This window comes from Oncorhynchus kisutch, unplaced genomic scaffold, assembly GCF_002021735.2.
Source record: "Oncorhynchus kisutch isolate 150728-3 unplaced genomic scaffold, Okis_V2 Okis04b-Okis11a_hom, whole genome shotgun sequence".
NCBI lineage: Eukaryota > Metazoa > Chordata > Actinopteri > Salmoniformes > Salmonidae > Oncorhynchus > Oncorhynchus kisutch.
Window position 1 is genome coordinate 2,386,559 of NW_022261981.1, and position 23,728 is coordinate 2,410,286.

At 43.9% G+C, this 23,728-nt stretch overlaps 1 protein-coding gene across 1 annotated transcript in view; it reads right to left on the reverse strand.

Annotated features, from left to right (window-relative positions):
- LOC109885886 (butyrophilin subfamily 2 member A1-like) overlaps window positions 1-23,728 on the reverse strand; it is a 46,618-nt gene that overhangs the window by 4,401 nt on the left and 18,489 nt on the right. The window contains exons 6-12 of the mRNA XM_031812999.1: window positions 23,630-23,650; window positions 23,012-23,032; window positions 15,723-15,743; window positions 15,021-15,041; window positions 2,495-2,515; window positions 1,665-1,691; window positions 17-43 (exon numbers count right to left, since the gene is read on the reverse strand). Of these exons, the coding sequence (XP_031668859.1) occupies window positions 17-43; window positions 1,665-1,691; window positions 2,495-2,515; window positions 15,021-15,041; window positions 15,723-15,743; window positions 23,012-23,032; window positions 23,630-23,650 (159 nt within the window). The remainder of the gene's footprint in view (window positions 1-16; window positions 44-1,664; window positions 1,692-2,494; window positions 2,516-15,020; window positions 15,042-15,722; window positions 15,744-23,011; window positions 23,033-23,629; window positions 23,651-23,728) is intronic.

Here is a 23,728-nt window from a genome sequence, read left to right on the forward strand (position 1 = left end):
AGAGTATGAAACACACCTTCATGTCTTCTGATGGTTTCAAAATCTGAAATATAAAGTAAGAGACTGTTGGTTATGAAAATGAGCAACATACTGATGGATATCACAAACTACTGTTAAAGGACATTTGTGTTGTTCAACCCAGACCTCAAACTATGCAGACCTATAATAACTTTAATCTTAGTGAACATATGGGGAGAAATATCTGACACCCCAGCAGTCCCAGGAAGGTGGGGAGACCAAGAGCCTATTTTTTATGTACGTATACATAATAAATTATTTTGACAATAACCCTCCATAAATTCATTCATAAACCTTTTTTCTTTTCCATATGTGATAGGAAGCTAAATGTAGTTTTTTTTTGGCTTCAGGAATGTGATTGATAGTATGAGGGGATAGTCAGTGCTGTTGTCAAGGCTACAACAGCTCCAGTGCAATGAGTGGAGCTTACTGAGGTGTTCAAAAACTCAGACCGAGAGACTAATGCTTCTTAGATAGTTCTTTTTGAGTTTTAGTTTAGAAAATAATCTCTCTGCAGAAGCAACAGCTACATTGAACAGTTACATTGATGGTAGAAACAGCTTGAGTTGCCGTAGCAACATCAGTGAAACTGGGCAGAAGGGAGTTGTACTTCAAATACAGCAGTTCAGTAACATCAATAATTAATTCATAATGTTTTTTATTTAACCTTTATTTAAACTATGCAATTCAGTTAAGAAACAAATTCTTACTTTACAATGAGGGCCTACCCCGGCCAAAACCTCCCCAAACCCGGACAACGCTGGGCCAATTGTGCGCCGCCCTATGGGACTCCCCATCACAGCCGGTTGTGATACAGCCCGGGATCAAACCAAGTAGTTACGCCTCTAGCACTGAGATGCCGTGCTTAGACCGCTGTGTCACTCGGGAGCCCACAAGCTGACAGTCCCTGAAATCAGGCTCTAGAATTACTTTAAAATATGTTTGTTTACATGACTTCTTTGTTTATGTTTACATGACTTATTTGTTTATGTTTACATGACTTATTTGTTTATGTTTACATGACTTATTTGTTTATGTTTACATGACTTATTTGTTTGATTTCCCACCGTGTTATAAGTCAGAAGACCATCCAGACCTTACTAGGACCATGTCAACATCCTCTGTAAAATAAACTTGTATTTGCCTCTCTCTGGTGGTAGAAAGTATCACCACATTTATTTGATTTCTTATTTATTTATTCATTTTACTTCACTGCAACGTTAAGTCAAAGGGGCAGTCCTTGGAAAAACCTTTATTAAACTAGGTTTATTAAACTACCAATTAACATTTATCCATTAGCCAAAGCTAAGCCTTGGCACCACAGAAAACCCATCGTCGATTCGATAGGCATGCAGCCCCATAGACATGTCGCGATTTCAGCACCATGGTCAGTGATCGGTAGTCTATACTTCAATTTTTTATTTTAGGGGGGGGGGGGGGGGGGGGACGCTGACCTTGCGGGGGTCCAGAGAAACTGTGTTATGCCAGTGGTGAGATTGATGGTAACTTCAGTCAAATTTAGTGCCAGACACAGTGACACAATGTAATACAACATTTACTACATTAATTATCTATCATACTATAACTGCAAACAAGATTCCAAGGAAAAGTACATTCAAAATATTAGAAATCAGTTCCTCCTTTACCTGGACTCCAGTTTGTGTTCACAAAATCTGTGGAGACATTATTTTTAACCAATATTAATCATTGAGATATACAGGTTTTTCATCACTGTACACAAACATTTAGACATTGTCAATGTATTATTGATGTACTGGAAGCCAACATATACTGAAGCTATAGTTTAGAACTCTGTAATAAGGACATCTTCCATAATGAGTTCTAGAGCGATTCACCCAGAAGAGTGTACCGTCACTACATCCAGTCACTCACTAGTTCATACTTGTCCGTACTTGTAAATGCTCATTCTTTAATTATTTCTTTGTATCTATGTGTGTCCTGTGTAACTGTGTGCCTTTTTTGTTTGCTGAAATCTGTAGTTTTGGATAAAATCGGTTATAATCACATTGACTTCAATCAGGCACGACAACTCAATGCTCTTATACATATCCATTATTTAACTGTATGTATTACGTACTGTGTAGCTGTGCTTATCCTTGTCCTGATTGTTATAGCATTGTCAGTTGGACTGGAAATCCATAGTTTTTCATTAAACATTTAATTCTAGGCGTCCACTTCCAAAACCTTCACACAACGATTCCTTTGGCAGAGGTCACCTAAAATGCTATTTTAATAAAAAACGAAGGATTTCAGCAAACAAAGAAAGTCACGCAAGTACACAGGACAAACAGGTTCACGGTAAGAGTTTAAGAATTTACATTTTTACAAGTATCGACTGATAGGGACTGATAGTCGGAGGTACAGTCCACACACACTCATCACCACTCAACTCCATTGACTAAGCTAACATATATAAGACATCATATACAGTAGGTAACAAAGCCATAATACTTACCCAGCTGAGAAGTCAGGATTTCTACAGATAAACACATACATATAGTCAATTAGACCCATCAGTGGTGTCCAAGGGGGAATCAACATGTGTTAGCTAACTCTCCAGTCTACACTCTAAAAATAAAAGGTATGATCTTTTAGGATAATATAAGGTTAAAAATAAATTATCTTAAGGTTAATTTAAGACCTATACTCTGCCATCAGGTCGTATTTTATTTTGTGTATTTTACCCCTTTTTCTCCCCAACAGTCCTGTCTCATCGCTGCAACTCCCGTACGGACTCGGGAGAGGCAAAGGTCGAGGTTGTTTCTTCTGAACCACAACCCAACCAAGCCGCACTGCTTCTTGACACAATGCCCACTTAACCCGGAAGCCAGCCGAACCAATGTGTCGGAGGAACCACCGTACACCCAGCGACGGTGTCAGCGTGCAATGCGCCCGGCCCGCCACAGGAGTCGCTGGTACAGGATGGGACAAGGACATCCCTGCCGGCCAAACCCTCCCCTAACCCGGACGATGCTGGGCCAATTGTGCGCCTCCCCATTGGTCTCCCGGTCGCGGCCCTCTGCGACAGAGCCTGGACTCAAACCCAGAATCTTTAGTGGCACAGCTAGCACTGCCTTGTGCCATTCGGGAGGCCCATCAGTTCATTTTTTAAAACCTTTGTAGACTTAAGGGGAGCTTTAAAGAACCTTTTCAAAAGAGGGGTTCTTTTTGGAACCAGTAAGTGACTAAATTCCAACTCGTGCCTATAATTCAAATTGAGAACGTTGGCATTATGGGTCAGCTAGGACTCAGGTAAGGCGTTACGATACAGTTTTATCACTATTACATGAACTAAGAAACCTTCTACTATATACTATTTTGTTTTCTAGCCTATGAAATTATCTGTGTTTTGGAAACGTGGATCCTTTGTCTGGCAAATACATTTCTGTTGTTACGCTATAGGAGCTGTTGGATTCCCTGTTTTGTGGTTACTTTGGAATGGCGACATCACATGACTGGATTACGAATTGCCTTTAAATTTGACAAAAGACGTCGCTGAATGGAACGCTGACGAAAGGTTTATGAACGGGATCACTCATCAGACCGGAGGTAAAGAGGCGAACATTTCATCGGACCTGAGGTAAAACTAGTGTCGCTCCTCAACTGTAAATGAATGTTCCCTGTGACTGTGTTAGAAGTGACTGATGCTATTGAAGCTCTGGGACTGTTTGATTTGAGCTTTTCACTGTGAATAAAGGGGAGAGAATTGTGGTTGTTCTTCTGTTTTGGCTCTGCTCTATGTGTTGGATGAAATTGTGGAACTTGTAAGCTTGGTATCGATCGCTCGTGTAGCTTGGAATCGTGTGTCTTTTGTTCTTGGATTTGCGCGCTGAATTGAGAACTCATTGTGGAGCGGCAAAAAGAGGACGCTTTGCTGATTGGCTGCTGTGTCTGAGTTGTGATGATGTAGTTTTTGGCTCATTCATTAACCTATGCAGTGCTAAAAATGTGTTCACACATGCTGATGGTTGCGGATGAGGATGTCCAGACAAGGGACAGATGAGGAGGACCAGACAAGGGACAGTATCTCCAATGTCTCATCAAAACTGATGAGGAGGACCAGACAAGGGACAGTATCTCCAATGTCTCATCAAAACTGATGAGGAGGACCAGACAAGGGACAGTATCTCCAATGTCTCATCAAAACTGATGAGGAGGACCAGACAAGGGACAGTATCTCCAATGTCTCATCAAAACTGATGAGGAGGACCAGACAAGGGACAGTATCTCCAATGTCTCATCAAAACTGATGAGGACGACCAGACAAGGGACAGTATCTCCAATGTCTCATCAAAACTGATGAGGATGACCAGACAAGGGACAGTATCTCCAATGTCTCATCAAAATATGTAAATAGATCACAACACAGCAGGCACTCAGGACAATCCGTCACGTATTCTATCAGGCTCTATTTGAAGGCTGAAAGGGAAGCCTTACTGGTTAAACCTGAAGCATTGAAAAGTAAACAAGCATTGGAGAAACAGGAGGCTCAACTCAAGGCACAAAAGAAAGGTTTGGAGCTTGAAGCTGAAATATTGGCTAACAGTGCTAAGATGAATGTATTCCATGAGTAGGAAGCCACTCAAGGAATGGGGAAACAAATCAGATGATTTAATGAACGATACCTGAATGCAATGGGAAGGCCTGAAGATACCATGGGGAAGGTTACTCAAAGCAAAATGGTGCCCACCACCACTCAGGTTGTCACAGGTCTCCATACCACACAGTCACGCATCTTGGCTGACCTGGGATCCCCATTGTCCATCACGTATTTTCATACTTCACAGGGCCAGGGTCAAAGTAGTATGTTATAACTACCACCACATACAGCTCTGTGCGCCAGGGTCAAAGTAGTATGTTATAACTACCACCACATACAGCTCTGTTCATACTGCACAAGGCCAGGGTCAAAGTAGTATGTCATAACTACCACCACATACAGCTCTGTTCATACTGCACAGGGCCAGGGTCCAAGTACTATGTTGTAAATAAGTACTATCACCATATACAACTGTCCATCATAGGTCAACTAACACACAACTAACACACTGTTGTAAGACCAAAAGATAGGCAGCTGCAACTTCCAACTAGGGGAGGAAGGCCTTTCAACCCAGATCAGGGTGGAGCTGACAACACGGACAGTATTGTCAACATTCTGCTACACCAAAATGCTATCACTGAAATGCTGGTAAGGCAGCAAAGGTTGTCTTAGTGTACAACTGGGTGACCCACTACACTACAGGTTCTTTGTACCAGTGTTTATGGGTGACCCACTAGACGACAGGTTCTTTGGACATGGCTTTGAACACGCTATCGAAGACCGGACCGAGAACAGCAAAGATAGGTTGTACCTTTTGGAGAAATTCACCATGGGGCAACTCAAATTTTAGCTCAACTCCTTTGTCTTACTGAAGTCGAGGTAGAGGTTGTTGTCCTGTCACCACACTGCCGGGTCTCTGACCTCCTCCCAAGGCTGTCTCATTGTCTTTGGTGATCAGGCCTACCACCATGTTGGAGTTCTGAGTGTCCATGCAGTCATGAGTGAACAGGGAGTACCCGAGGGGACCAAGCACGCAACCCTGAGGGGCCCCTGTGTTGAGGGCCAGCATGGCGGATGTGTTGTTGTCTACCCTAACCACCTGGGGGCGACCCGTCAGGAAGTCCAGGATCCAGTTGCAGAGGGAGATGTTCAGTCCCAGGGACCTTAGCTTAGTGATGAGCTTGGTGGTATTGTAATCTGAGCTGTTGTCAATGAACATTATTCTCACGTAGATGTTCATTTTGTCCAGGTGGGAAAGGGCAGATTGTGGAGTGCAATAGAGATTGTGTCATCTGTGGTTCTGTTGGGGTGGTATGCGAATTGGGGTGGGTCCAGGGTGTCTTGAATGATGGTGTTGACGTGAGCCATGATCAGCCTTTCAAAGCATTTCAAGGATATTGATATGAGTGCTAAGCGGTGATAGTAATTTAGACAGGTTACCTAGGTGTTGTTGGACACAGGGACTATGGTGGTCAGCATTTGATTTGATTTGAATAATAATAATAATTAAAAATGTTAAAAACAACCAGGAAGTCATGAGTACCTTTGTTGTCTCTGGCTTGGAGATAAGTAGCCTTGATGACAGCAGTTTTGTGTAAATCCTTGCAGTTTTCACGCAGAAAGAAATCCCTGTAACTAAGGAGAACATTCCCACCAGCGGCGGCTGGTGGGAGGAGCTATAGGAGGATGGGCTCATTGTAATGGCTGGAGTGAAATCAATGGAATGGAGTCAAACATGAGGTTGTCCATGTGGTTTCCACAAGCAATAACATCTGCTAAATATGTGTATGGGACCAATCAAATTGGATTTAATAGGATTGATGTTTGATACCGTTCCATTTATTACATTCCAGGCATTACAATGAGCCTGTCCTCCTATAGCTCCTCCCACCAGCCTCCACTGATTCCTAACCAGACAGCTGTGAACATATGGCCATATCTGGAAAGGTGCATCTCAAGCAGATTGATTCTGAAGTTGTATTGTTGACAAACATACCTCAGGCCATTGAGCCATGAATGGTCATAAACAGCCAAGAAGATAAGGCCCATTACGCTGTGAAAACCACTCTGGTCTGGATTGTGAATGGGCTTCTAAAAAAGGGGAATGTCTCCACCTATGGGCGGTCTCATGTAATGTCACACAGAATCTCTGTGGTAGAGCTGGAAGAGTTGCTGCAGCAACAGGTCAAGCATGATTTCCCAGAGCACCACCATGAGGAGCAGCTTGAAATATCAAGAGAAGTTCATATCTTCATGGAGAGTGTATCTGTCAGCCAAGCTGGTGGTGGTCACTATATTATTTGCCTCCCACTGAGGAATGAGGATGCTGAATTTCCCAAAAACTGCTGTGTGGCAGTACAGCATGCTCTCAACCTGAAATGGAAACTCAGTAAGAATCCCTGGTCCTGTAAGGACTATACCAACTTCATGGCAGACATCCTGGACAAAGGCTTTGCAGTGATGGAAAAGACTTACAGAACGACAGCAGCAAGATAGTTTGGTATATTCCTCACCACAGAGTATATCATCCCAAGAAGCACAATCTGAGGGTGGTATTAGACGGTGGAGCCACCTAACAAGAGACATCACTGAATGCTGAGCTTCTACAGGGTCCAGACATGACAAACCATATCATTGGTGTTTTGTCCAGATCCCACCAAGAGCCTGTTGCCTTCATGACAGATATTGAAGTCATGTTCCACCAGGTGAGAGTTGCAGAGCAGAATACAGACCTGAGATTTCTCTGGATCTGGAAAAGGAGCTGGAGGATTGGAGGTGCTCTTCTATATGGATGACTGTCTAAAGTAATCAGCAAGTGAGGAAGAAGCCTTGACACTTACTCAGGACCGCACATCACTGTGTTCTAAAGGAGGCTTTAGACTGAACAAATGGATCAGCAACAGTCAAGTTGTTGCCTCTATTCCTGAAGAGGAGAAAGCAAAGGAGATAACGGATCTGGACTGGGATCAGAACATGCTACCAGTAGAAAGTACAATGGTGCATTGAATCAGACTCAATAAATTTACAAATATCCATTCAGGACAGACCACTTACCAGAAGAGGCGTTATATCAACGGTGGGCTCTGTTTACGACCTGTACAGTTAACTAGGCTAATAACTTACTAACTAGCAAATAATATATGCACACACTCTGATTTGCACTGATCTGAAAAGAGCATTCACTGGTGGGTGATTGAAAGGTTGTCAGGTACTTTCGGAAGATGGGCAGGGACTCGGCTGTCCTAGCTTCAGGGGGAAACTGGTTCCACCATTGGGGTGCCAGGACAGAGAAGAGCTTGGACTGGACTGAGCGGGAGCTGCCCTCCCGGAGGGGTGGGAGGGCCAAGAGACCAGAGGTGGCAGAACAGAGTGCTCGGGTTGGGGTGTAGGGTTTGAGCATAGCCTGAAGGTAGGGAGGGGCAGTTCCTCTTGCTGCTACGTAGGCAAGCACCATGATCTTGTAGTGGACGAATAATTTGGGTTGACATGGGAGAACTTGGAAAGGTTGAAAACCAGGCGGGCTGTAGCATTCTGGATCAATTGCAGGGGTTTCATGGCACAAGCAAAGAGACCAGCCATCAGAGATTTCTAGTAGTCAAGACGGGAGATGACAAGTGCCTGGATTAGGACCTGTGCCACTTCCTATTTGAGGTATGGTCATATGGATGTCGACCATGAATCTGCAGTAGCGAGACACTGCTTTGATGTTTTCAGAGAATGACAGGGTGTTGTCCAGGTTCACGCCAAGGTTCTTTGCACTCTGGGAGGACAACACTGTGGAGTTGTCCATTTTGATGGAGAGGTGTGAGGATATGATGGAGCCAAGTGACTTGGTGTATGGAGAGAAGAGGAGAGGAACTAGAACAGAGCTATGGGGGACACCAGTAGTTAGAAAACGTGGTGCAGACCCAGATCCTCTCTACTGATGGTTTCCAGTGTCGAAGGTAGTGGATAGATCTAGGAGGATGAGAACAGATGAGTGAATCTGCTTTGGTCATACGGAGAGCCTCCGTGACACAAAGAGCAGTCTCGGTTGAGTGACCCGTCTTGAAGCCGGACTGGTTAGGGTCAAGAAGATTGTTCTGAGAGCGATAACGAGAGAGTTGATCAGAGATAGCACGCTCAATTGTTTCGGAAAGAAAAGAAAGGGGTACAGGTCTATAGATTGATGTCAGATGAGTCAAGTGTTGGTCTCTCAACAGTTTTCCGTGTGCATCAAGAATGGTCCACCACCAAAGGATATCCAGCCAACTTGACACATCTGTGGGAAGCATTGGAGTCAACATGGACCAGCATCCTTTGGGAAAGGTTTTGACACCTTGTAGAGTCCATGCCCTCAAGAATTGAGGCAAAATGGGGTGCAACTCAATATTAGGAAAGTGTTCCTAATGGTTTGTACTCTCAGCTTATTGTAAGACTTGTTCTGGAAGAGGTGGACCAAAGAGTATCTTCCTGAGTTGCAGGATCAAAAAAATTAACAAGAGAAGAAACTTCGTCCCCAGAGATATGGTTCTCATCGGGATGACTCTTGTCTCTGTACGAAGTGTTGATGGGTTAAAGGTTCCAAACTGTCTGTTCAAGCAGTTGGCACACAGTTAGGACACTCACCGCTACCACACAAGACATGTAGCAGAGGTCTCTTCACAGTCCCCAGGGCCAGAACAGAGGCTGGGAAATACAGAGTATTAAATAAAGCCATGACTACATCACAGGAAGTTTGTGGCACCTTAATTGGGGAGAACAGGCTCATGGTAAAAGCTGGAGCAGAATAAGTGAAATGGTATCAAATACATCCAACACATGGTTTCCAGTTGTTTGTTGACATTCCATTTGCTCCGTTCCAGTCATTATTATGAGCCATCGTCCCCTCAGCAGCCTCCACTGAACTACATGGAACTCTCTGCCACCCCAGTTAACTCAAGTAAACACTAAAAACAGATGGAAAAAAACAGATAAAAGAGCACCTTGCGGAACAACGGGGACTGTGAATACGTTTGTATATATCTTGTATTGTATTTTGTAATGTTATGTATAGTATGTATTATATTATATTGTTGTGTTTTGTTTTGAGTTTGGAACCCAGGAAGAGAAGCCGTTGACTTGGCAGCGACTAAATAGCAAATACTAAACTCGTGGCTCATGGGGCAAGTCACACAAACCACCCAGACTCCAGAGGGCTGGTTAGGCAAGTGAGAACCCAGACCACCAAGCTGTGTCTGCTGCTGGAGGCCCACATTAGGTTTCCTCTATGTTTTGAAGTTGTAATTGTTTTGATCCCACAAGAACAAGGAGTTTGGTTGATGAAATCATGTTTCTGGTTTCCTACTATTGTTATCATGGGTATTTGAAAGCAAGATGGAGCCTCACCTGGACACAGCCCTTTTCCCATGTTCACCTTTCCTATACTTATTTAGGGTTTTGGCATTATGGGTCAGCTAGGTCTCAGGTATAGAGTAAACATACATTATGGGTCAGCTAGGTCTCAGGTATAGAGTAACCATACATTATGGGTCAGCTAGGTCTCAGGTATAGAGTAACCATACATTATGGGTCAGCTATGTCTCAGGTATAGAGTAACCATACATTATGGGTCAGCTAGGTCTCAGGTATAGAGTAACCATACATTATGGGTCAGCTAGGTCTCAGGTATAGAGTAACCATACATTATGGGTCAGCTAGGTCTCAGGTATGAAGTAACCATACATTATGGGTCAGCTAGGTCTCAGGTATAGAGTAGCCATACGTTATGAGTCAGCTAGGACTCAGGTATGGAGTTACCATACATTATGGGTCAACTGGGACTCAGGTATGGAGTAACCATACATTATGGGTCAGCTAAGTCTCAGGTATAGAGTAACCATACATTATGAGTCAGCTAGGACTCAGGTATGGAGTTACCATACATTATGGGTCAGCTGGGACTCAGGTATGGAGTTACCATACATTATGGGTCAGCTAGGACTCAGGTATGGAGTTACCATACATTATGGGTCAGCTAGAACTCAGGTATGGAGTTACCATACATTATGGGTCAGCTAGGACTCAGGTATGGAGTTACCATACATTATGGGTCAGCTAGGACTCAGGTATAGAGTAACCATACATTATGGGTCAGCTAGGACTCAGGTATGGAGTTACCATACATTATGGGTCAGCTAGGACTCAGGTATGGAGTTACCATACATTATGGGTCAGCTAGGACTCAGGTATGGAGTTACCATACATTATGGGTCAGCTAGGACTCAGGTATGGAGTTACCATACATTATGGGTCAGCTAGGACTCAGGTATGGAGTTACCATACATTATGGGTCAGCTAGGTCTCAGGTATAGAGTTACCATACATTATGGGTCAGCTAGGACTCAGGTATGGAGTTACCATACATTATGGGTCAGCTAGGACTCGGGTATGGAGTTACCATACATTATGGGTCAGCTAGGACTCAGGTATGGAGTTACCATACATTATGGGTCAGCTAGGACTCAGGTATGGAGTTACCATACATTATGGGTCAGCTAGGACTCAGGTATGGAGTTACCATACATTATGGGTCAGCTAGGACTCAGGTATGGAGTTACCATACATTATGGGTCAGCTAGGACTCAGGTATGGAGTTACCATACATTATGGGTCAGCTAGGACTCAGGTATGGAGTTACCATACATTATGGGTCAGCTAAGACTCAGGTATGGAGTTACCATACATTATGGGTCAGCTAGGACTCAGGTATGGAGTTACCATACATTATGGGTCAGCTAGGACTCAGGTATGGAGTTACCATACATTATGGGTCAGCTAGGACTCAGGTATGGAGTTACCATACATTATGGGTCAGCTAGGACTCAGGTATGGAGTTACCATACATTATGGGTCAGCTGGGACTCAGGTATGGAGTTACCATACATTATGGGTCAGCTAGGACTCAGGTATGGAGTTACCATACATTATGGGTCAGCTAGGACTCAGGTATGGAGTTACCATACATTATGGGTCAGCTAGGACTCAGGTATGGAGTTACCATACATTATGGGTCAGCTAGGACTCAGGTATGGAGTTACCATACATTATGGGTCAGCTAGGACTCAGGTATGGAGTTACCATACATTATGGGTCAGCTAGGACTCAGGTATGGAGTTACCATACATTATGGGTCAGCTAGGACTCAGGTATGGAGTTACCATACATTATGGGTCAGCTAGGTCTCAGGTATGGAGTTACCATACATTATGGGTCAGCTAGGACTCAGGTATGGAGTTACCATACATTATGGGTCAGCTAGGTCTCAGGTATGGAGTTACCATACATTATGGGTCAGCTAGGTCTCAGGTATGGAGTTACCATACATTATGGGTCAGCTAGGACTCAGGTATGGAGTTACCATACATTATGGGTCAGCTAGGACTCAGGTATGGAGTTACCATACATTATGGGTCAGCTAGGACTCAGGTATGGAGTTACCATACATTATGGGTCAGCTAGCTCTCAGGTATGGAGTTACCATACATTATGGGTCAGCTAGGACTCAGGTATGGAGTTACCATACATTATGGGTCAGCGAGCTCTCAGGTATGGAGTTACCATACATTATGGGTCAGCTAGGACTCAGGTATGGAGTTACCATACATTATGGGTCAGCTAGCTCTCAGGTATGGAGTTACCATACATTATGGGTCTTCTAGCTCTCAGGTATGGAGTTACCATACATTATGGGTCAGCTAGCTCTCAGGTATGGAGTTACCATACATTATGGGTCAGCTAGGACTCAGGTATGGAGTTACCATACATTATGGGTCAGCTAGGACTCAGGTATGGAGTTACCATACATTATGGGTCAGCTAGGACTCAGGTATGGAGTTACCATACATTATGGGTCAGCTAGGACTCAGGTATGGAGTTACCATACATTATGGGTCAGCTAGGTCTCAGGTATGGAGTTACCATACATTATGGGTCAGCTAGGACTCAGGTATGGAGTTACCATACATTATGGGTCAGCTAGGTCTCAGGTATGGAGTTACCATACATTATGGGTCAGCTAGGTCTCAGGTATGGAGTTACCATACATTATGGGTCAGCTAGGACTCAGGTATGGAGTTACCATACATTATGGGTCAGCTAGGACTCAGGTATGGAGTTACCATACATTATGGGTCAGCTAGGACTCAGGTATGGAGTTACCATACATTATGGGTCAGCTAGCTCTCAGGTATGGAGTTACCATACATTATGGGTCAGCTAGGACTCAGGTATGGAGTTACCATACATTATGGGTCAGCGAGCTCTCAGGTATGGAGTTACCATACATTATGGGTCAGCTAGGACTCAGGTATGGAGTTACCATACATTATGGGTCAGCTAGCTCTCAGGTATGGAGTTACCATACATTATGGGTCTTCTAGCTCTCAGGTATGGAGTTACCATACATTATGGGTCAGCTAGCTCTCAGGTATGGAGTTACCATACATTATGGGTCAGCTAGGACTCAGGTATGGAGTTACCATACATTATGGGTCAGCTAGGACTCAGGTATGGAGTTACCATACATTATGGGTCAGCTAGGACTCAGGTATGGAGTTACCATACATTATGGGTCAGCTAGGACTCAGGTATGGAGTTACCATACATTATGGGTCAGCTAGGACTCAGGTATGGAGTTACCATACATTATGGGTCAGCTAGGACTCAGGTATGGATTTACCATACATTATGGGTCAGCTAGGACTCAGGTATGGAGTTACCATACATTATGGGTCAGCTAGGACTCAGGTATGGAGTTACCATACATTATGGGTCAGCTAGCTCTCAGGTATGGAGTTACCATACATTATGGGTCAGCTAGGACTCAGGTATGGAGTTACCATACATTATGGGTCAGCTAGGACTCAGGTATGGAGTTACCATACATTATGGGTCAGCTAGGACTCAGGTATGGAGTTACCATACATTATGGGTCAGCTAGGACTCAGGTATGGAGTTACCATACATTATGGGTCAGCTAGGACTCAGGTATGGAGTTACCATACATTATGGGTCAGCTAGGACTCAGGTATGGAGTTACCATACATTATGGGTCAGCTAGGACTCAGGTATGGAGTTACCATACATTATGGGTCAGCTAGCTCTCAGGTATGGAGTTACCATACATTATGGGTCTTCTAGCTCTCAGGTATGGAGTTACCATACATTATGGGTCAGCTAGCTCTCAGGTATGGAGTTACCATACATTATGGGTCAGCTAGGACTCAGGTATGGAGTTACCATACATTATGGGTCAGCTAGGACTCAGGTATGGAGTTACCATACATTATGGGTCAGCTAGGACTCAGGTATGGAGTTACCATACATTATGGGTCAGCTAGGACTCAGGTATGGAGTTACCATACATTATGGGTCAGCTAGGACTCAGGTATGGAGTTACCATACATTATGGGTCAGCTAGGACTCAGGTATGGATTTACCATACATTATGGGTCAGCTAGGACTCAGGTATGGAGTTACCATACATTATGGGTCAGCTAGGACTCAGGTATGGAGTTACCATACATTATGGGTCAGCTAGCTCTCAGGTATGGAGTTACCATACATTATGGGTCAGCTAGGACTCAGGTATGGAGTTACCATACATTATGGGTCAGCTAGGACTCAGGTATGGAGTTACCATACATTATGGGTCAGCTAGGACTCAGGTATGGAGTTACCATACATTATGGGTCAGCTAGGACTCAGGTATGGAGTTACCATACATTATGGGTCAGCTAGGACTCAGGTATGGAGTTACCATACATTATGGGTCAGCTAGGACTCAGGTATGGAGTTACCATACATTATGGGTCAGCTAGGACTCAGGTATGGAGTTACCATACATTATGGGTCAGCTAGGACTCAGGTATGGAGTTACCATACATTATGGGTCAGCTAGGACTCAGGTATGGAGTTACCATACATTATGGGTCAGCTAGGACTCAGGTATGGAGTTACCATACATTATGGGTCAGCTAGGACTCAGGTATGGAGTTACCATACATTATGGGTCAGCTAGGACTCAGGTATGGAGTTACCATACATTATGGGTCAGCTAGGACTCAGGTATGGAGTCCTAGGACGTTTTATTTATTTATTACATGAACATAAAACTTCTGCTATATATAATTTTGTTTTCTGTTTAAATAATCATGTTTGCTTTGATCATGGAAAGACTCTGTAACCTGTGAAATGACCTGTGTTTTGGAAACGTGGAGCCATTGTCTGGCAAATACATTTCTGTTTGTTTTTACACTATTCGAGATTTGTATTCCATCTTTTGTGGTTACTTTGAAAGCGTGTATGATGGCAGCATCACATACCTGGGGCTTCAACGTAAGTTTTGAATTGGATTACGAATCGCCTTTATAAAATGGTTCACATAATTCTTTCAAAGTGATTATCTGAAGACACTACTTACCTAGCTTCCCATTGTGGTCATCTGTAAACATGCAGAGTAGGTGGAAGACAGTGAGAACATCATTAACATGAACACTAGAAGATGTAGTCTCTCTCTCCGGGACTCCTTGTCTCAAATCACTTCTCTAACGTCACAAATCCCAATTGAGTTCCACGCACCTAAATAACTCCAGTGTGAGACAACTTCTCCAATGAAGATATTCTACCCTGCCACCACTTCTTAATGTCATTAAATAAATGTGACTGGTCAATCAGAGATCCTGGTCCATCAGAAACTACCCACTGGGCAAACTACGTAATCTCAACGTGGATATTTGGGTAATATTTGGTTGAGATGTTGATCAACGAGATAACAACCTACAGTATATTCACCCACTCATGAAGACTGCCAAAAGTTAATTTAATTTCCAGTGTTTTCAACCATCCAGCACAACCAAATTACAGTGGAAAAACAGTGTTTGATATTTGGTTTTGTTGTCACCATAATGTCCATCACTGCACTTTCAACTAATTTAAAACGCATACAAGTTCAAATGGGAATACAATGTCAGATATTTGGTTTATTTATACAACAGGTTAATGTGAATATCCATGTGCTTCATCTAATAGCGGAACCAAATGACCTGGATTGCAGTTTAAAAATGTAAAACATCAAATGGTTGACATAATTCAGGTAAAGTGATGATCTGAAGACACTACTTACCTAGCTTCCTAGTGAGGTCATCTGTAAACATGTAGAGTAGATGGAAGACAGTGAGAACATCATTAACTTCTTTGGGATAGGTTGCAGCATTTTCACTTTGGATGAATAGCGTGCCCAGAGTAAACTGCCTCCTACACAGTCCCAGAATCGAATATATGCATATTATTTGTAGATTTGGATAGAAAACACTATAAAGTTTCTAAAACTGTTTGAATGATGTCTGTGAGTGATAGATTAGTGGAATCTGTGTGGGTAGCTGGACAGGTAGGATGACTGACAGTGAAGGTGACAGAGGAATGGATGAGACTGAGGTAGGAATTCCTTTAACCATAAAGTGGTATATTTAGAGTAGTCTGTGGTGGATTCATGGATGCACAGAACATCTGGATCAGATGGAGTTAAGGAAGAGAAAGCAGCGAGATCAGGCGATGGCAATTTCCTCCTTTTATGGAGTTTTATAGATCTGTCGGACATGTCCACCTGACCTAATTAAAGTGCCCCTGGCCCAGCTGAGTAAGTGGCAATGAATTAAAGGATTATTCCACCAACTCCATGGGCCTTTTCTACAGTGAGTATAACAGAACTCATATGGCAGGCGAAAACCTGAGAAAAATCCAACCAGGAAGTGGGAAATCTGAGGTTTGTAGTTTTTCAACGCTTGGCCTATCGAAAACAGTGTCTATGGGTCAATTTGCACTTCCTAAGGCTTCCACTAGATGTCAACCGTCTTTAGAAACTTGTTTTAGGCTTCTACTATAAAGGAGGGGGGAATGGGAGCTCTTTGATTCAGGGGTCTGGCAGAGTGCCACAGGCTCATGACGCTCGGTCACGAGAGAGTTAGCTCTCATTCCATGGCTTTTCTACAGACAATGGAATTCTCCGGTTGGAACATTATTGAACAATTATGATAAAAACATTGTAAAGATTGATTCTATACAATGTTTGATATGTTTCTATGACCAGTAATCTAACTTTTTGGAATTTTCGTCCGACCTTTCCGCTAGAAGTTGCACGCGCTTTTTGATTTGTTTACCAAATGCTCTAACAAAAGGATGTATATGGACATAATTTATGAACTTTATCGAAACAAATCAAACATTTATTGTCAAACTGGGATTACTGAGAGTGCATTCTGTATTCATAAGTGAATATTTATAATGCTATTTCTGACTAATGTTGACTACGCAACATGGTGGATATTTATTTTGGCTGGTTTGGGCTCTGCTCTCCGTACTCAGATTATTGCATGGTATGCTTTTTCCGTAAAGTTTTTTTGAAATCTGACACAGAGGTTGCATTAAGGAGAAGTCGATCTAAAGTTCCATGCATAACACTTGTATTTTCATCAACATTTATAATGAGTATTTCTGTAAATTGATGGCTCTCTGGCTCTCTGCAAAAATCACTACATGTTTTGGAACTACTGAACATAACACGCCAATGTAAAATGAGATTTCTGGATATAAAAATGCACTTTATAGGACAAAACATACATGTATTGTGTAACATGAAGTCCTATGAGTATCCAAGATGGCGTAGCAGTCTTGTCCTGTCCCTTGTATATATCGTTTTTACATATTTTTCTTCGCATATCTTTCTAAATATTTTGCTAAACCTCAACATCTAAATACTCTCCTGCAACCCGCCTCACTCAATGTAGCCTGGATCTGCTTTTTTCCCGAAAGTATTTATATTTACTTCGGATCTGGAACCCCTCAACTGAAGCCAGCCAGCTAACTACCAGCTATCAGTCAGCAAACCATTGCTAGCGGTCATCAGCCAACCTTTAGCTCGGAAAGCTCTCGCCAGTTCGAACAACGCGACTCTAACCAGAGCATAACGGACCTATTATTTTTATCCCCGGATTCCCACCGCAAACTGACATTTTCATCTGGATCTTCACAACTAGATAACCGCAACCCCGGATGACTACTCCTGGCAAGCTTTTCCATCCACTTAGCTTGAAGCTAGCCCGGCCAGAGCTCCTGTGCTACCACCGAAGTATACACCTGGGCTACAATATCCGGACCCCTTCTACAGCCGGTACGGGGCATGGAACCCCGCAGATCCCCTACGACTCGAATATCGACATAATCTGCCCGAGGACTGAAGACCGCTGAAGGCCCATTATGCTAACCAGCTAGGCCAGCTTAGCCACCTATAGCTATTTGGAACCCTACTAATTCCATGACCGGTCTATTGATGTCACCGCATGAAGAGGCATAAACAGACTTAACCCCATCGCGACGTCCCCCAAAGGCTAACTTTCTAGCCCTAGCTACCTGCTTGCATGCTAATTCGGCCTGCTAACTGCTAGCCTGCCCCGGTCTACTAACTGCTAACTTGTTTAGCCCCGGTCTGCTAACTGCTAGCTTGTTTAGCCCCGGCCTACTAACTGTTAGCTTGTTAGCACAGGCCTGCTAACTGTCTGAATCGCTGTGTCCCCAGCCAGCCCAACCACTCACTGGACCCATATTTTTTTTCAATATCTTTTCGATTTTTAATTCGATTATACCTTCCGGTAACCTGCCTCACCCAATGTGATACGGAATCGCTATTATTTTTTATTTTAGAACACATTCAAGAACCTCCAGAAGCTAACCAGCTAACTAGCTACAAGCTATTTAGTCATTGTTAGCGGCTTTTACCTTCTGCACAGCCAGACAGTTTTTTTATCCTGGATAATACTCGCCAGTCTACCAGTATCGAACTGTCTCTCCACAACAATGCCAGATTCCTGCCGTAATCCCTGGACCACTACTTCTGATCTTCACAGCTAGCTTGCACCCAGTACCGAAGCTATCCTTCCCGGCCTACTCAGCTGTTCACCCGAACCACACTCATACACAGCTAGAGCCCAATACTCCACCGGATCCTTGCTGTAAACTCTGGACCTTGGCTAATGCCACTGCTACGAAGCTAGCACCAGTTAGCCGTGAGCCAGGCACATCTCCCTGCTAGCAGGCACATCTCCCTGCCAACCCCCCCCTACCACCCCCGGGCAACTAACTTTAAACGCTGTGTCGCTAGCGTAGTGGCGTCTTCCCTGTCCCATCTACTGCTGCCCCCTGGACACTGTGATCACTTGGCTACATAGCTGATGCCTGCTGGACTGTCCATTAATCACTGTACTCCATTCAGGCTCTGTGTGTAGTTAATCCAACCCTCTCTGCCTAGTCAACGCCATTTTACCTGCTGTTGTTGTGCTAGCTCTCCCAATCAACACCTGCGATTACTGTATGCCTCGCTGTCTCAAATGTCAATATGCCTTGTATACTGTTGTTCAGGTTAGTTATCATTGTTTTAGAGTACAATGGAGCCCCTAGTTCCACTCTCTGATACCTCCTTTGTCCCACCTCCCACACATGCGGTGACCTCACCCATTACAACCAGCATGTCCAGAGATACAACCTCTCTTATCATCACCCAGTGCCTGGGCTTATCTCCGCTGTACCCGCACCCCACCATACCCATGTCTGCGCATTATGCCCTGAGTATATTCTACCATGCCCAGAAATGTGCTCCTTTTGTTCTTTGTCCCCAACGCTCTACGCGACCAGTTTTGATAGCCTTTAGCGGCACCCTCATACTATTCCTCCTCTGTTCCGCGGGTGATGTGGAGGTAAACCCAGGCCCTGCATGTCCCCAGGCACCCTCATTTGTTGACTTCTGTGATCGAAAAAGCCTTGGTTTCATGCATGTCAACATCAGAAGCCTCCTCCCTAAGTTTGTTTTACTCACTGCTTTAGCACACTCTGCTAACCCTGATGTCCTTGCCGTGTCTGAATCCTGGCTTAGGAAGGCCACCAAAAATTCGGAGATTTCCATACCTGACTATAACATTTTCCGTCAAGATAGAACTGCCAAAGGGGGGAGGAGTTGCAGTCTACTGCAGAGACAGCCTGCAAAGTAATGTCATACTTTCCAGGTCCATACCCAAACAGTTCGACCTACTAATTGTAAAATTACTCTCTCCAGAAATAAGTCTCTCACTGTTGCCGCCTGCTACCGACCCCCCACAGCTCCCAGCTGTGCCCTGGACACCATTTGTGAATTGATCGCCCCCCATCTAGCTTCAGAGTTTGTTCTGTTAGGTGACCTAAACTGGGATATGCTTAACACTCCGACAGTCCTACAATCTAAGCTAGATACCCTCAATCTCACACAAATCATCAAGGAACCCACCAGGTACAACCCTAAATCTGTAAACAAGGGCACCCTTATAGACGTCATCCTGACCAACTGGCCCTCCAAATACACCTCCGCTGTCTTCAACCAGGATCTCAGCGATCACTAGCTCATTGCCTGTATCCGCTACGGGTCCGCAGTCAAACGACAACCCCTCATCACTGTCAAACGCTCCCTAAAACACTTCTGCGAGCAGGCCTTTCTAATCGACCTGGCCCGGGTATCCTGGAAGGATATTGACCTCATCCCGTCAGTTGGTGATGCCTGGTCATTCTTTAAAAATAACTTCCTCACCATTTTAGATAAGCATGCTCCGTTCAAAAAATGCAGAACTAAGAACAGATACAGCCCTTGATTCACTCCATACCTGACTGCCCTCGACCAGCACAAAAACATCCTGTGGCGGACTGCAATAGCATCGAACAGTCCCCGCGATATGCAACTGTTCAGGGAAGTCAGGAACCAATACACGCAGTCAGGCAAAGCAAAAAGCAGAAATTTGCATCCTGTAGCTCCAACTCCAAAAGGTTCTGGGACACTGTAAAGTCCATGGAGAACAAGAGCACCTCCTCCCAGCTGCCCACTGCACTGAGGCTAGGTAACACGGTCACCACCGATAAATCCATGATTATCGAAAACTTCAACAAGTATTTCTCAACGGCTGGCCATGCCCTCCTCCTGGCTACTCCAACCTCGGCCAACAGCTCCGCCCCCCCGCAGCTACTCGCCCAAGCCTCTCCAGCTTCTCCTTTACCCAAATCCAGATAGCAGATGTTCTGAAAGAGCTGCAAAACCTGGACCCCGTACAAATCAGCTGGGCTTGACAATCTGGACCCTCTATTTCTGAAACTATCCGCCGCCATTGTCGCAACCCCTATTACCAGCCTGTTCAACCTCTCTTTCATATCGTCTGAGATCCCCAATGATTGGAAAGCTGCCGCAGTCATCCCCCTCTTCAAAGGGGGAGACACCCTAGACCCAAACTGTTACAGACCTATATCCATCCTGCCCTGCCTATCTAAGGTCTTCGAAAGCCAAGTCAACAAACAGGTCACTGACCATCTCGAATCCCACCGTACCTTCTCCGCTGTGCAATCTGGTTTCCGAGCCGGTCACGGGTGCACCTCAGCCACGCTCAAGGTACTAAACGATATCATAACCGCCATCGATAAAAGACAGTACTGTGCAGCCGTCTTCATCGACCTTGCCAAGGCTTTCGACTCTGTCAATCACCATATTCTTATCGGCAGACTCAGTAACCTCTGTTTTTCTAATGACTGCCTTGCCTGGTTCACCAACTACTTTGCAGACAGAGTTCAGTGTGTCAAATTGGAGGGCATGTTGTCCGGTCCTCTGGCAGTCTCTATGGGGGTGCCACAGGGTTCAATTCTCGGGCTGACTCTTTTCTCTGTATATATCAATGATGTTGCTCTTACTGCGGGCGATTCCCTGATCAACCTCTACGCAGACGACACCATTCTGTATACTTCTGGCCCTTCCTTGGACACTGTGCTATCTAACCTTCAAACGCGCTTCAATGCCATACAACACTCCTTCCGTGGCCTCCAACTGCTCTTAAACGCTAGTAAAACCAAATGCATGCTTTTCAACCGTTCGCTGCCTGCACCCGCACGCCCGACTAGCATCACCACCCTGGATGGTTCCGACCTAGAATATGTGGACTATAAGTACCTAGGTGTCTGGCTAGACTGTAAACTCTCCTTCCAGACTCATATCAAACATCTCCAATCTAAAATCAAATCTAGAGTCGGCTTTCTACTCACGCCTCCAAACTTACCCTAGTAAAATTGACTATCCTACCGATCCTCGACTTTGGCAAAATCTACAAAATAGCTTCCAATACTCTACTCAGCAAACTAGATGCAGTTTATCACAGTGCCATCCGTTTTGTTACTAAAGCACCTTATACCACCCACCACTGCGACCTGTATGATCTAGTCAGCTGGCCCTCGCTACATATTCGTCGCCAGACCCACTGGCTCCAGGTCATCTACAAGTCCATGCTAGGTAAAGCTCCGCCTTATCTCAGTTCACTGGTCACGATGGCAACACCCACCCGTAGCACGCGCTCCAGCAGGTGTATCTCACTGATCATCCCTAAAGCCAACACCTCATTTGGTCGCCTTTCTTTCCAGTTCTCTGCTGCCTGTGACTCGAACAAATTGCAAAAATCGCTGAAGTTGGAGACTTTTATCTCCCTCACCAACTTCAAACATCTGCTATCTGAGCAGCTAACCGATCGCTGCAGCTGTACATAGTCTATCGGTAAATAGCCCACCCAATTTACCTACCCTCATTTATCACTCCAGTGTTAATCTGCAAAATTTTAATTATTCGCCTACCTCCTCATGCCTTTTGCACACAATGTATATAGACTCTTTTTTTCTTCTACTGTTATTGACTTGTTTATTCTTTACTCCATGTGTAACTCTGTGTTGTTGTCTGTTCACACTGCTATGCCTTATCTTGGCCAGATCGCAGTTGTAAATGAAAACTTGTTCTCAACTAGCCTACCTGGTTAAATAAAGGTGAAATAAAAAAATAATAATAAATGAGTGTCACCTGATGAAGATCATCAAAGGTTAGTGATCAATTATCTCTCTTTTTGTGCTTTTTGTGACTCCTCTCTTTGGCTGGAAAAATGGCTGTGTATTTCTGTGACTTGTTGGTGACCTAACATAATCGTTTGTGGAGCTTTCGCTGTAAAGCATTTTTAAAATCAGACACAGTGGCTGGATTAACGAGAATTGTATCTTTAAAATGGTGCCTATGTTTGAGAAATTTGATTTATGAGATTTCTGTTGATTTGTATATGGCGCCCTGCAATTTCATTGGCTGTTGGCGAGGGGTTCCGCTGTCCAAATACCCAGACAGATTAACATGAACACTAGAAGATGTAGTCTCTCTCTGGGACTCCTTGTCTCATATCACTATTCCAACATCAGAAGGAACATCTTCAATGAGCTCAAAATAACCTTCTTAAAATGTTTTTGTACTTGAAGTCGGGAAATATTTTTATTTTTTTTACTTTTGTGGTTCTAATAATATTATCAAAGTGATGATCTGAAGACACTACTTACTATTATCCTTCTTGAGGTCATCTGTAAATATGTAGATGGAAGACAGAGAGAGAGAGAACATCATTAACATGATCTTTAGAAGATGTAGTCTCTCTCTGGGACTTCTTGGTCAGGATTCAATCCAATGTGCACTATACTGCAGGGCACTTCACAGCTGACAAAGCACTTTTTAAAGGCATTTTCCACCATCATTCACAGAGATCACATTCATTGTAAACATGTCGACTCAAGCTTAAAATACCTTTAAAAGTCTGTTATAGTGTGCTGTGTTATAATGCGCCCTGAATTGAATCCCGACCCTTGTCTCATATCACTGTTCCAACATCAGAAGGAACATAAATGTGCTCAGCAACCAAAAAAAGACTTTAAATTCTTCAAATAATTCTTGCCAAGTAATTTAAATTTTTTATTTTATCTTTTATTTACAAGTCAGTTAAGAAAAAAATCTTATTTTCAATAACGGCCTAGGAACAGTGAGTTAACTGCCTGTTCAGGGGCAGAACGGCAGATTTGTACCTTGTCAGCTTGGGGATTTGAACTTGCAACCTTCCAGTTACTAGTCCAACACTCTAACCACTAGGCTACCCTGCCATACCAATATATGAAGACACCACTTACCTCGCTGCTCAGTGAGGTCATCTGTAAATATGTAGAGTTGATGGAAGACGGTGAGAACATCATTAACATGAACATTAGAAGATGTAGTCTGTCTCTGGG